The sequence below is a fragment of the Bos indicus x Bos taurus genome, chromosome 10 (genome assembly GCF_003369695.1).
Source record: "Bos indicus x Bos taurus breed Angus x Brahman F1 hybrid chromosome 10, Bos_hybrid_MaternalHap_v2.0, whole genome shotgun sequence".
Classification (NCBI taxonomy): Eukaryota; Metazoa; Chordata; class Mammalia; order Artiodactyla; family Bovidae; genus Bos; species Bos indicus x Bos taurus.
In genome coordinates this window covers 101,519,766-101,534,568 of record NC_040085.1, presented here as the reverse complement: position 1 = coordinate 101,534,568, position 14,803 = coordinate 101,519,766, and the positions used below count along the sequence as shown (strand labels likewise).

The 14,803-nt window shown below is 46.8% G+C and overlaps 1 protein-coding gene across 7 annotated transcripts in view; it reads left to right on the top strand.

Annotated features, from left to right (window-relative positions):
- Positions 1-14,803, top strand: part of EFCAB11 (EF-hand calcium binding domain 11) — a 175,767-nt gene that overhangs the window by 3,977 nt on the left and 156,987 nt on the right. For all 7 annotated transcript variants that reach the window (XM_027552711.1, XM_027552715.1, XM_027552716.1 and 4 more), the window contains exon 3: positions 1,848-1,893. In XM_027552711.1, coding sequence (XP_027408512.1) covers positions 1,848-1,893 — 46 coding nt within the window. The remainder of the gene's footprint in view (positions 1-1,847; positions 1,894-14,803) is intronic.

Below are 14,803 nucleotides of genomic sequence, written 5' to 3'. Positions count from 1 at the left end.
AATAGGAGGTGGGGCCTTGTTTAGACCAGCGGAAATGGACTCCACTGATATGAAGTGTCTGGGAGCGCCCCGTGGTGGTGGGAGAAGCTGTGTCCCAGTGATTGGACCTGGTGACTGTACCGGAGCGATGCAACCACAGGCCTGAAAGGATAAGAAAAGAGGGAAGTTCAGAAGGAGGAGGTTTGCGGGAAGGGCAGTGAGTTCAGATAGCCGCGCGTTAATTCCGAGGAGATGCAAGCACCCTAAGTGCGCTCACTGTTTTTGTTTTTTTTACACTTTTTATTTTGTACTGGGATACAGCTGATCAACGATGTTGAGACAGTTTCAGGTGAACCGTGACGGGACGCAGCCATACGTCTATGTGTGTCCTTTCTCCCCCGGCACCCCCTGCCGTCCAGGCTGCCACCTGACGTTGAGCAGAGTTCCCTGCGCTCTGCAGCAGGTCCTTGCTGGTTCTCCGTGTTAAATACAGCCGCGTGCGCTCACTGTTTAAGTTGCTGGATGATGGGTGACGATGGTGCTAAAGATCCCCTTCAGATTGTGCTGCCTCCCTCAGATGTAGGAATCTGAAATCGGTGGAGAGGGGAGGGCAGAGGTAGGTTTGGGATTCCTCACAGGTGTGCGAGTGGGTGGCACTGACCAGGCAGGGTGTGCGGAGCGTGAAGGGCGGCACGCTCTCCTTTCTTCTGAGGGGAGAGCCTGGGGGCGTCTGCACATTTAAAGGTCGGTGGGGACCCCAAGAGGAAGACGCACCGGGAGCTAGTCGTCTGGGAGGGTCAGGAAGAACCAGGAAAGTGCAGGGCATGGAATCCAAGGTGGAGAAGCTATGTTGCATGTTGCCAAGATCCTAATTCCATGATATTTGTAAAGGTGTTGCAGCAATGTGGGAAAATGCTGGTGTCTTAATATTTAGTGAAGGCAGGTCCACAAACATAATATACCATGTGTTCTCGAATATGTTTACAAATGTGTGGGCAGGAGAGGAGGAGATCGGATGGACTGAGACTGGGATTGATGTACATACACTGCAGTGTATAAAGCAGATAGCTGATGGGACTGACCGGACAGCACAGGGGCTCGGCCTGGTGCCCTGCAGTGACCTGAGTGGGAAGGAAATCCCAAGCCAGGGGGGCCCTATGGATGTGTGTGACTGGGTCACTTTGTTGTAGAAGGAAATCCCAAGCCAGAGGGGCCCTATGGATGTGTGTGACTGGTCACTTTGCTGTAGAAGGAAATCCCAAGCCAGAGGGGCCCTATGGATGTGTGTGACTGGTCACTTTGCTGTATGACAGAAACTAACACAACACTGTGAAACAACTGTACTCCAATTTAAAAAAGCGAGTGGGGAAGAGGAAGGTATACCAGGCGGAAATGTTGACAGTGGTTTTCACTGGATGGCTGTTTTTTCATTGTTTCTCTTCATAATGTAAAAATGTTTTTTATGTTTTCTCAATTGTTACTATTACAGTCAGGAAGAAAATATTTTAAATGAAGCCAAAGAGCGCATTGTAACAATTGCTTGTACTGGTGTTAGACAGAAAGGTTACCTTATAGGGTATGCTGTGTATATGAGGGCCAAGTTGATTTTATATGATTTAACTGTTTTGATCAATAGATTAAAGTTTTGGGGACCACTAGCGTCTGTAGCAGGTTAGCTTCTGGTGTCTTACTGACAGAACAGTGAAGCGACTGTGGTAGCCGTCCTGTGACACCACTTGTCTGCTGGATCCAACAAACACGGTTTCTCATAATATACATTCCTTTCTTGCATCCCAGGAATTAAGAACTTATACTGTGAAAACATTTGATGAAATTGTATATTCTATTTTTTTTTTTTTCTTTTCTAGATAGAAGCTGATTCTGTGATGTCTTCAGTAGATCCAAACACTTCTGGTAATGTGAAAGTTAATTTTTACCACCTACCTTATTTAGACACTCATGAAAGTAAAACAAAGAACACATATAGAGACTGTAAAGTGTTGCGTTAAAGCAAATCTGTGCTTTGTTTCCGTTACCCCCAAAACAAGAGGTTTGGTTCTTTTAGTTTTGATGAATCAGCGTGTTCATAAGTATGTTTATTATCAGAGGATTTTCAACCATGGAGAAGCCTGAAGACAGAGTGGTGCTTCTAATTGGAGCATCCCACGGATGATCTGGGTTTTCTGAGCAGCTGAGTGAACAGAAGTGGCACTTACTGAAATGGAAAGACTAGAGGAAAAGATTTAAGGTTTGGAGACAGCAAGAGTTCAATTTTGAGTTTGAAGGGTTTTGCTCAAGGACATCAAGGCAGTCGGGCTGTATGAGCAGAGCTCTAGGCTGCAGAGATGTCTGGGAGGCTTCGGCATGTGGGTGGTTTTAAAGCCGTGGGAATCAACGAGACCCCCTGCGGGAGAGTGTGGACAGACAGCCATAGGAATGGTAACCACCAGAAGTCAGGGCGGGGATGAAGAGAGGGCAAAGGAGACTTGGGAGGGGCAGAGGGCCCAGAGGAAAATCAAGAGTGATCAGAAACCAGTAGAAGTGGGTATTTCAGGGAGGAGGTGTGGTCAGCACTGTTCAGCGCTCTTGAAAGGTCAGGTAGCAAAAGAACTGAAGAGGCCCCGTGGAGCTGGCACCCTGGGCACGCTGCGTGATTTTAGCAAGAGCCGCGTCAGCGCTTGCCGGGGACAGAGGCCGGGCCGCAGTGGTTGGAAGGTAAACAGGAAGTGAGAAATCGACAGTGTGAGTAGGTCAGTCTTCCAGGAGGTCCAGCATCTCTGGATCAAGAGCCCTTTGCTCTGCATCGTTTGCCTTTGTTTGGAACATGAAGCTGTTTCTCAGCTCAGCCGGGTGACTGAGTGAAGAGGCAAAAGGCGGAGGAGAAAGAGAGATGACCCTATTGTTTGAGGCGGTAGGGTCCACAGCACGCGGAGTTGGCTTTTCAACAATTACAATTTAAGACTTACGAAAAGTTGCAAAATAAAAATAGTGCAGAGCATAGGCATGTACCCTTTAGCCAGATTCACTTTACCCCATCTCCCTTCTCATCAGCGCTCTCTGCCTCGCCTCCATCCTCTCGCTGAGCTTCCATAGCCTCGGCACGCCTACCGGGAGTTCACGTTGACGCCTGTCTTTACCGTCTATGTACTAGAGTCCGCGTGACTTGGAGACCGAACGACAGCAACCAGCTGCATCCCAGTGCTGTCGCTCGCTCTGTGTCCTTCAGAGCATCTTCCCTCATCTCACACAGGAGTTAGTTCTTGGTACCGTGTCTCTTTAGCCTCTTTTAAGCCAGGACATTTCTGTAGACTTTTTTTTTTTGCCTTTTTACACCATTGATTTTTTTGAGGAAATAGCCCACTCTTCGTTGTTTTGTTTTTTAGGACTAGCCCTCCTCTTGCGTTTGCCTGGCATGCCTCTGTCATTCGGTCGAGCTGTTGTGTCCTCAGACAGAATCGTGTTCGGGTGATCTGTCCTTCCCAGGGCACCACGTCTTGAGACCGCAGATGTCTGTCTGTCTGTTTCTTGTAGCTGATGTTAATTTTCTCACTGGTCAAGATGTTGTCCGGTTTCTCCATTGTATTATTTCTCTTGATATTTTCTTCCCTTGCCACTCATCAGCAGCCTGTGGAGAGACGTGTTTGATGTTGCAAATATTGCGCTTCTCATCATCATCTCCCCCTGGATCTGGTACCCATTTATGATTCTTGTCTGATCCAGTTTCTGCCATATGGTTGCAAAGTAACGGTTTTCTAATCCCAGGCTTTCTTTCAGTTAGCCCCTGGCATTTTTACTATAAGCAAGAGACTTCCCGTCTTCCTGATTGATCAATCTAGCTCTTTTATCACTATGGACTCATGAATTTGTATGCTTTCAATGATTTATAATTCATTCCTATACTTAATTGAGCTTTCCAGGTGGTGCCAGTGGTAAAGAATCTGCCTGCCAAGGCAGGGGACACAGAGGCAGATTTGATCCCTGGGTCGGGAAGATCCCCCGGAGGAGGACATGGCAACCCACGCCAGTGTTCTTGCCTGGAGATTCCCATGCGCAGAGGAGCCTGGTGGGCCAGTCTGTGGTGTTGCAAAGAGTCGGACATGGCTGATCGGCTGAGCACACTACGCTCGATTATTTTAGAGCTCAGCTTGTCGGAGATTGACCGTTGCCTGCCTCCTTGAGTTGGCTCCTGTGTCCTTCTGACTATATTTTTCTTTCTTTTTAAAAATATTTTTATTTATAAATTTTGGATATACAGAAGAGTTTAATAGATTATTTTTTGGATACAAGTTTGGTATCCCATGGGCTTCCCTGGTGGCTCAGACAGTAAAGAATCTGCCTGTAAATGCGGGAGACTTGGGTTCAATCCCTGGGTCAGGAAGATCCCCTGGAGGAGGGCATGGCAACCCACTCCAGTGTTCTTGCCTGGAGAATCCCATGGACAGAGGAGCCTGGTGGGCTACAGTCCTTGGGATCGCAAAGAATCGAACACAACTGAGCAAATAACACTTCCACTTTTCACTTTGGTATCACACATTGAACATGACTTTGTGAACAATATTGCCTTTAGGAGAAGGTGTTTTTGCTTTTTTTTTTTTTTTTGCCTTTTTTCAACATTGATATTTTTGAGGAGACAGTGAGTGCTATCTCCTCAAAGTGCTAGGACCAAGTGCTAGGACCACTGGGGAGGCCCCTGAAGGTTTCTCTTGAGTGTGAGTGCTCCGATATCTCTCCACTCTTCACTGTTTCGTTTATTTTATTTTTTTTTATAATCCCTAACTTGATGGAATTTCCCCAGATTTTAAATTTCTTATTAAAATTTTTTACACTGTCAAAACATTCAAAGATTGTTTCTTTGCTGTTCAATTTAGATTGTAGGTTCTTGGTGAGACCTTCTCTATGTGTTTTTTTCTGGGTTTCTATGTGAACCTTCCAGTCTAGAAAGAGTTCTGTCTTCTGGCAGAAGGATTTCTCGCCTGCCTTGCACTGCTCGGGTTTCTCTCCTTTGGGCGTCCTCTGGGAGTGAGCGAGTGATTCTGTCTGGATGCAGGCCTCCCTCTGCTCTTGTTTAGGTAGTGTTTCTGCATAAATACATGTAGCTTGCCAAAGGCACTCTCACATTCACTGTTCCCATAGAGTTTCTCCCTCGTGTGGGTACTTTGATTCCTAATTAGAGATTTGACTTCACAAAGGAGGTTTTCTTTCCTTAACCAGTTATCTGATGCACAAATAGGTATTATTCTGGAAGAAAGGCGGCCCGTGTTCTTCACAGGTGTGGCGAGCTCTCTGATGTAAAGGTTGACCTCTGAAAATACCTCCCGCATTCTGTATCCTAAGACTCCCCCTGCGTGTATTATCTCATGTTTAGTAAGACATGCCTTATACACATGTGTCACATTCGTATGGTTTCTTTGTGGTGATTTGCTGTCCATTGAAGTGTAAATTCTGGCAGAGGGTTTTTCCACCTTTACTTTGTTCTAAAGGTTTCTCTCTTTTTAAAAAAATGTCTATTTATTTGGCTGCCCCGGGTTTTAGCTGCGGCAAGGGAGGATCTTCAGTCTTCAGTTGTGGCATGCGGGATCCTTAGTTGCAACCCACGGGATCTAGTTCCCTCATCAGGGATCGAACCCTGGCCTCTCCCACTGTGACCATGGAGTCTTAGCCACTGGACCACCGGGGAGGCCCCTGAAGGTTTCTCTTGAGTGTGAGCGCTCTGATATGATGTGAGGATTGGTCTGTGGCAGAAGGATCTTCCAGCCATGTTGTTAGTAGTCGCCTCCACTGTACTTTCTTTTTTTCTGATGTTTGAGAGAGCATTGGCGTGTGGCTGGAGACTTTGTAAATTTCATGAACGTTTTCTCTCCTCCCCGAGTTCTCTATGCTTAGTTATTCAGTCCTGTCCTATTCTTTGTGACCCCGTGGACTGTAGCCCGCCAGGCTCTTCTGTCCATGGGGATTCTCCAGGCAAGGGCCCTGGCGTGGGTTACCATGCCCTCCTCCAACGGATCTTCTGCACCCAAGGACTGAACCCAGGTCTCCGGCTTTGCAGGAATATTCTTTACCGTTTGAGCTGCAAGGGAAGCTGCCCCCCATCCAAGTTCTCTAATGCTTGGCTTTGCACCTCCTATAGAGACAGTTCTCACAGGTTCGAAGTCATGGAGCTTCCTTTTGTTGTTAGGTCTGATGTACATTAAAGCTTTAAGGTTTGGACGGGAGTCCTCTGCAGGTACTACCTTCACATGGCCTCTCCTGAAGCCTAGTTCGCTTATGTATAATGAAGAGCACCTTACTATGGGACATTGTCTCAAACTCATATGGCCTGAGGGTTGCTGCAGAACTGGAGGCTCTCATCCTGAGAGTAGGCTTCCCTGTGAGGGCTTTCTGACTTTGGTGATGTGCCCCCAGACCTGCTCTCATATGCATGGCCCTCGCATTTATTATCAGGAATATTACAGCTGCTCTCACAGCCTCTTCTCCATCAGATCGTTAGGGTGCTTTCTGTTGCAGCATCTTTTCTGAAGAATCAATTTTTAAATATATTTCAGAAAGTTACAAGGCTATGGTTTTTCCACTAGTCATGTATGGATGTGAAAGTTGGACCATAAAGAAAGCTGAGCACCAAAGAATTGATGCTTTTGAACTGTGGTGTTGGAGAAGGCTCTTGAGAGTCCCTTGGACTGCAAGGAGATCCAACCAGTCCATCCTAAAGGAGATCAGTCCTGGGTGTTCATTGGAAGGACTGATGTTGAAGCTGAAACTCCAATACTTTGGCCACCTGATGTGAAGAACTGACTCATTTCAAAAGACCCTGATGCTGGGAAAGATTGAGGGCAGGAGGAGAAGGGGACAGCAGAGGATGGGATGGTTGGATGGCATCACCAACTCAATGGACTTGGGTTTGGGTGGACTCCAGGAGTTGGTGATGGACAGGGAGGCCTGGCATGCTGCGGTCCATGGGGTTGCAAAGAGTCAGACACAACTGAGCAACTGAACTGAACTGGACAGAACATTGCAAAGTAAATTAGCCATCAGAGAAATTCAGGGGAAGGCAGGGTTGGAGGAGTGAGGTCCGAGTGTAGGTGCTCAGCGCCTCGCTCCGGAATTGCTGTGGAGGGCTGTCCTTCGTCTGCAGGCTTCCTGGCTCCCCCTTCCTCTCTGGTCCTGATGTCAACGGCAAATTAACCTCAAAGCACCGCTTTCTTCTTGAGTGGAGGAGTAGACTTACAGCCAGGATACTAACTTTCCAACCAGCTTCAGTTCATGTCCCCTTGAAAGGGGACACTCCAGAGCACAGACATCCTTGGGAAAGTAAAACAGCTAGCCTCACAAGAAGTCACTGCCGAACTCTGAGTGCTGCTAACATAATGGTGTTTCATTAGAACTGTTCAGTCCTGAAGCAATTCCAGACCATCAACTCCTTCTTTTCTCCCTTTCAGTGACTTGAGTCACATTTAATGTTATTTATTTTTAAAAAATATTTATTTGACTGTGTTAGATCTTAGTCTCGGCACACAGGATCTTCGATCTTTGTTGTGACACGCAGGCTATTTTTTTAGTTGTGGCATCTGAGGTCTTTGGTTGTGGCACTTGGGATGTAGTTCCCTGGCAAGGGATGGGACACGGGCACCCTACATGGGGAGCACGCAGCCAGAGCACTGGATCACCAGGGAAGTCCCTAACTTTATTTTTTTTTACAGGAAAAGTTTATACACAGATTCTTTTACCAAATATATTATCTCTCTCCTTAATGTTTTGATCTTAAAAAACTGAAATGTTGACCTTGGTTTTCTGGGAGCTATTTATTCAGATAATCAACTTTCTAAAGTTGTTCTCTGCTGCTGCTATTTAGGCAGTAAGTTGTGTCCAACTCTTTGTGACCCCGTGGACTATAGCCCACCAGGCTCTTCTGTCTGTGGGATTTCCCCAGGCAAGAATATCGGAGTGGGTTGCCATTTCCATCTCCAGGGGATCTTCCTGACCCGGGGGTTGAACCCACATCTCTGTCTCCTGCACTGCAGGTGGATTCCCTCCCCGCTGAGCCATCAGCAAGTCCCTCTGGGTAGCTGTGACTCGGGCATTCTCCCACTAGGGGTAGCTCTTCTTACATCTAGAAAAGGCCATGCCAGATCTCCAACATGCCACCCCACACGAGGGCCTGTTGCTGCCCAGCTTCCTGCGGGAGGTCCACAGTCACGTCCTGGGTTGAACCCAGTTGGGCAGAGCCCTGACAATGTACACTCTGCCAGCAGTACCAAACCTTCACACCCAAACTCTGCGTCCCTAGGTCTCTGTTATAAAAGGTGGGCCATCTCTATAGAGGCTCCTTGTGAAAATTAGGACGAGTGAAAAGTGTAGACAAAGCCGTTGGAAGAGTGGGCTATCTCAAGGAAAATCATGCTGGGAGAATTTGAGGGCAGCCAGAATGAACAGCAAAAAGGCGCTAATGACATTTTTAACGCTTATAACCTAACAAAGCAAGTGAGTATCAGTAAAAACTGTTTAGGCCTCAAGAACAAGAAGTTATAGAATAGTAACAGGATGGAAAATCAAGCCACGTGTTTAAGGAAGCAAGAGATCAGTGTTGGTCCTAGTACACACTGCACGTGTGCGGGTGTGTGTGCTCTGTCACTTCAGTCGTGTCTGACTCTTTGTGACCCTGTGGACTAGCCCGCCAGGCTCCTCTGTCCGTGGGATCCTCCAGGCAAGAACCCTGGAGAGGGTTGCCATTTCCTCCTCCAGGGGGTCTTCCTGACCCAGGGATCAAACGCATGACTCTGGTGTCTCCTGCATTGGCAGGCGGGTTCTTCTACTACTGAGCCACCTGGTATCGCAACCTCATTTTAGAGGGTTTTATTTCTGTTCACTAAGAGTACAGAACATTTCACATCTTCTCTAACTATAGAAAATGAAAGAAGTTTGCATCTAGAAGAGCCTAGAAAATGGTCATATGTTCCCTTTTTTCAAATGAGTAGACTGAACTCCAGGGAGTAATAAAAAATCTTAATCCTGGCATTTGGTGGTTCTTTATTGGTTTATGAAATACTTTTCCATGTGTTGCAGTATTTATTGTTATTACAGATAATAATTATAGCTTTGATTCCTTGAACATTTACCCTGTGCAGATGCTGTGATGAGTGTTATGCAGGGATTGTTAATGTTAACACAGCTCTATATTAGGATTCCTTGGTGGCTCAGCTGGTAAAGAATCTGCTTGCAATGCTGGAGACCTGGGTTTGATCCCCGGGTTGGGAAGATCCACTGGAGAAGGGAAAGGCCACCCACTCCAGTATTCTGGCCTAGAGAAGTCCAGAGACTGTACGGACCATGGGGTTGCAAAGAGTGGGACATGATGGAGCCACTTTCACTTTCATGTCAGGATTATCTAGTTTTATAAGTTAAAACAATCCCGAAGCTTACAGAGGTTAAGTAATCTGCACAGGTGGTACAGCTAGCTAGCACGTAGCAGGCCGCAGTAGTGTAATCTCTAAGCTTACCCTCACAACCGCTTGATAATGGGTGATGTTAATAGTGCTGTGGGTCACATTAGCCCTTGTGATGGAGCTGAGGCCAGTCTTCACTGTCCTAGGAACTCAGTGAGTCGACATCAGGAGTGGGTCAGCACACAAAAGACAAGCCGCGAGGCTCTGTGCCGTCGTTAGAGGTTGATGTCAGATTTGCTCCTGAGTGTCCGGAGCAAAACGGGAGTCACAGCCAAGTCCGCAATGAGCAGCCACACCAGAGAAGCTCCTTCTCCAGAGAGACGTGGTCTTCCCTGACGTAGGGCGTGTCCCCCACGATGTCTCAGAGAGAAGAGACTGATGAGCAAACACTGATATCTGCAAACAGTTCGGGAAACACAGTCGCAAACTGTGTAAAGTTTCTTGAATTTTCCTCATTGTATGCGTGCTCAGTCGCTTCAGTTGGGTCCAACTCTTTTCGACCCTATGGATGATGGCCTGCCAGGCTCCTCTGTTCAAGGGAGTCTCCAGGAGAGAACACTGGAGTGGGTTTCCATGCCCTCCCCCAGGGGATCTTCCCGACCCAGGGATCCGTCCCATGTCCCTTGTGTCTCCTGCGTTGGCAGGCGGGTTCTTTACCACTAAACACTGTAAAGAAACACTGTAAAGACAGTGAAGACTGGCCTCAGCTCCATCCAGGGGCTAATGTGACCCATGGCACTATTAACATCACCCATTATCAAGCGGTTGTGAGGTAAAGCGCCCCCTGGGCAGCCCTTCTTCAGCGTAGGCCAGTGGTTTAATGCCGCGTGTGTCTGGGCAGTTCTGGGACGGGCAAGGCCACGGGTGATCTCAGGGGGTTTGACTTCATGTGGGATGATTGTAGAGCATCTTGAATAACAACAGCCAAGACTATGAGACTTTGGCTTAATCTGCGCAGTGTACGTTGCCCCACTGAATCCACAAACAGCTGTCTGTGCGTTTTTAATCCCGTATGCTTGGGGAGGAAAATCAAAACAAAGAACATCAGAATTTTGTTTCCGCTGGGTGATTAGATCATGCTTTATCTCTCCCTCCCCTACTTTCTTTCTGTTTTCTTATATGGTTTCCCTTTCAAAACAAGGAGCACATTTTACTTTCATACTTAACAGGAAAAAAAGCTTTCTAGGAGCTTACTTTCAATCTTCAACTTTAAACGATGGAAAAATCGAAGAAATTGATTGATCACGATGGTGATTATGGACTGTTGGCTCAGTCATGCTATCCAGGCTCAGTTTAATTGAAAAATAATTTGTGCATGGTGAGGTTAATGACTTTTGTTTGTTGCTATCTCACCCGAGTTGTTTTGAGCAAGATCATTGACTATGAAAAGTATCTTTTCCTAAATTTAAATGTCCATTTTCTAGTCTTTTATATTATGTTGTAAACACGTTTGTGTGTCTGGTTTGTGTCTGTTTTGTTGTTTTGGGCTCTCCCTGAGGACCTGAGGCCACAGTATAGCAGACGCAGCTGGCGTCGGACTTCAGATTTCAGTTCACTTTGTTCTTTTCTGTTGTTAGGAAGCACATGCGCATATGCTGGTGGCTTAGCCGCTCAGGCGTGTCCAGTTCTTTGTGACCCGGACAGGCTCCTCTGTCCATGGAGTTCTCCAGGCCAGAACACTGGAGTGGGCTGCCATTTCTTTCTCCAGGGATCTTCCTGACCCAGGACTCAACGCTGGGCCTCCTGCATTGCAGCAGGTTCTTTGCTGACTGAGCTACGCACATATACTTACCGTGAAATCCTAGGACCATTTTGCTGTTGTTTGTTTTTTGGCTAGCCTCGAGGCATGTGGGGTCTTGCTTTCCGGATCAGGGATTGAACCCACACCCGCTGTGTTGGAAGTGTGGAGTCTTAACCACTGGTTGTTGTTCTTCAGCCGCTCAGTTGGGTCTGACTCTTTGCGACCCCATAGACTGCAGCACTCCAGGCTTCCCCGTCCCTCACCATCTCCCAGAGTTTGCCCAAGTTCATGTCCATTGAATTGGTGATGCCATCCAGCCATCTCATTTTCTATCTTCCCCTTCTCCTCCTGCCTTCAATCTTTCCCAGCATCAGGGTCTTTTCCAATGAGTCAGCTCTTCGCATCAGGTGGCCAAAGTATTGGAGCTTCAGCTTCAGCATCAGTCATTCCAAAGAATATTCAGGGTTGATTTCCTTTAAGATTGACTGGTTTGATCTCCTTGCAGTCCAAGGGACTCTCAAGAATCTTCTCCAGTACCACGGTTCAAAAGGATCAATTCTTCAGCGCTCTACCTTCTTTATTGTCCAGCTCTTATCCACTGGACTGCCAGGGAAATCCCCTCTAGACCGTTTGTTTTATGGTATCATCCACAGATATGCACCCCTAATTAATGTATTTAATTCCCCATTTAAAGAGGCTAAGTTTCCTTGTAAGGGTAGAAAAGAATTGAGAGTCACAGACACTGACCTAAAGACGTGTTTTAAAAATGTAATATCATCAGTTCAGTCACTCAGTCATTTCTGACTCTTTGCGACCCCATGGACTGCAGCACACCAGGCTTCCCTGTCCGTCACCAACTCCTGGAGCTTGCTTAAATGCACGTCTATTGAGTCGGTGATGCCATCCAACCATCTCATCCTTTGTCGTCCCCTTCTCCTCATGCCTTCAATCTTTCCCAGCAACAGGGTCTTTTTTAGTGAGTGAGTTCTTCACATCAGGTGGTGGCCAAAGTATTGGAGTTTCAGCTTCAGCATCAGTCCTTCTAATGAATAAGGACTGATTTCCTTTAGGATTAACTGGTTGGATCTCCTTGCAGTCCTAAGGACTCTCAAGAGTCTTCTCTAACACCACAGCTCAAAAGCATCACTTCTTCATCACTCAGCTTTCTTTATAGCCCAACTCTCACATCCATACATGACTACTGGAAAATCCATAGCCTTGATTCGATGGACCTTTGTTGGCAAAGTAATGTCTCTGCTTTTTAATATGCTGTCTAGGATGGTCATAGCTTTTCTTCCAAGTAATATGTCATAGGGAAGATGAAAGAAGTATTGTCATTTTCGTGACGGCCAGATGTCACATGAGCACTATAGACAAGAAGACCTCTAAGAGAACAAGAGGTCGTTTGAAGAGAGAGAAGGAGTGGTCGTTCGAGAGGTCTCTTGGAAGAGAGTGCCCCCCGCTTCCTGCCCGAGGTGTGGGCCTGAGCCGGATGTGGAAGGCTGGTGCAGTGCAAGAAGGTGGAGAAGCACAGAGAACAGGTGGCATGCATGACGGCAGGTGGCGGCGTCCAGCTTGTCCTCCAGCTCCTGGCGGCCCTGTGCTCTGCTGGTGCCAGCGTGCATGCAGACCTTGGTGTCGGTTTAGACTGAAACCTGCGCTGTCCGTCCCCACACCGACGCTGCCTGTCTTGTCTCTACACTGTGCCCAGGTGTTCATTGGTGGTGGAGAGGAGGGGCTTTGTCACTCACTCTGCATTGCCAGCAATGGAGAGGCCAGGTCCACACTCCTCCTCTGGAGGGGCTCTTTCTGCATGCCAGCCCTGTGGAGTTTCTCCCACAGACCCCCCTACCCCATGTGTCCCTCTTCTTTCAGATCCCTGCCCCTCATTTTACAGCACCCCTCTTCCCTGCGCCCCTTTCCAATTTCATACCCAAGGTCTGTAGAGTCAAAGCTATGGTTTTTCTAGTAGTCATGTACAGATGTGAGAGTTCGGCCATAAAGAAAGCTGAGCGCCGAAGAACTGATGCTTTTGAACTGTGGTGTTGGAGAAGACTCTTGAGAGTCCCTTGGACTGCAAGGAGATCCAACTGGTCCATCCGAAAGGAAATCAGTCCTGAATAGTCATTGGAAGAACTGATGCTGAAGCTGAACCTCCAATACTTTACCACCTGATGTGAATAACTGACTGATTGGAAAAGACTGATGCTGGGAAAGATTGAAGGCAGGAGGAGAAGGGGACAACAGAGGATGAGATGGCTGGATGGCATCACTGACTTAACGGACCTGAGTTTGAGTAAACTCTGGGAGTTGGTGATGGACAGGGAGGCCTGGCGTGCTGCGATTCATGGGATCAGAGTTGGAAAGGACTTGGTGACTGAACAGGAGCAACAACAGAGCACTCTCAGCTGTCGTTCTGTTGAAATCCACCCTCCTTGGAACATTTAACATGCCACACCAGCATGGAGTACGGTTCGTACCTGTGAATGAGTGGTGTTCAGAGTGAGTCACCCTGGTGGAAGCTGGGCATTGGGAAGGGGGAGATTTAGGGACCAGTTTGCCTGGAAGGAATAATGAAGCTTTAAATTCCAGAATAAGGTATCAGGACTTGGCAGCATTAATGCTGAGGAACCTTTGAAGGTTTGTGAGCAGGAGATATACTTAATAAAACAAGTAGTGATTCCTGTCCACGCCTGGTAGAAATGAGGTCCTGTTGGCTCAGATTTCTCTGTTCTGCTTGCACTCTTCCTCTTCGTTTCCCTCCCAGTGATATAGTAAAACTTGATTTCTTCCATTAAGATAGACTCTTTTCTCTTCATTCCCCTACTCTTAAGCGTGTGGATGGAAGAAAATCTCAGTCCTCTGAATCTCCTTTCCCATCTGACCGTACAGCTCGCCACTGTTGATGCCGGGAAAGCCCTTCTGTCCTTACAGTGCTTTTATGTAGACACATTTTATCCTTTTTTTCCCCCTCGCATGTCCGCCAAAAATCATAATCTGAATTTTATGTCTCAAACTAAAAAGGCTTGCATTATACCTTTTAAAAGTCCACTTAATCCTTTTAAGCCCTCATTTTTAGGCATTTTCAGTCCCCGGAAAAAAATTAATATATGACTCGATGAATGGGAGCCCTACCTTTTCTACTAAATCTCAGACCAGACCTCCAGTCTAAATAACTTGGCATTTCTGTCATTCTCTCCTTCCTCTCCTGGGTTTAAGCTTGCTGTGATAGCCAAAAACGAGATGACTCCTTTTTTAAGAGGGTTTCTTTCTGCATGCTGACCCTGAAACTTAGAACTGTGAGCCACAAAAAAAAAAAAAAAAAAAAGAAAGAAAGAAAAGAAAAAAGAACTGTCAAGGAAAAATGTATATGGTTTTATTGTACTTTTTTGAATATATCCACCCCTGTGGTGAAAGATGATTACCCTCCTAGGCAATTGCTTAAAAACAAAAAAGAAGAAAAGATGGCATTTCTCTATATGATATATCTCTATGACATGTATTAAGTAGCTTGGAAAGGAATGTATACATTCATGATAGAACAGGAACAGTCCTTTTGCCAAGAGCCGTTTATCAGATGGAAAGGAATGCTCTCAGAGCTGCAGAGTCTGGAAGGATTCATGAAGATCGTTGGCCCCAGTGGTCT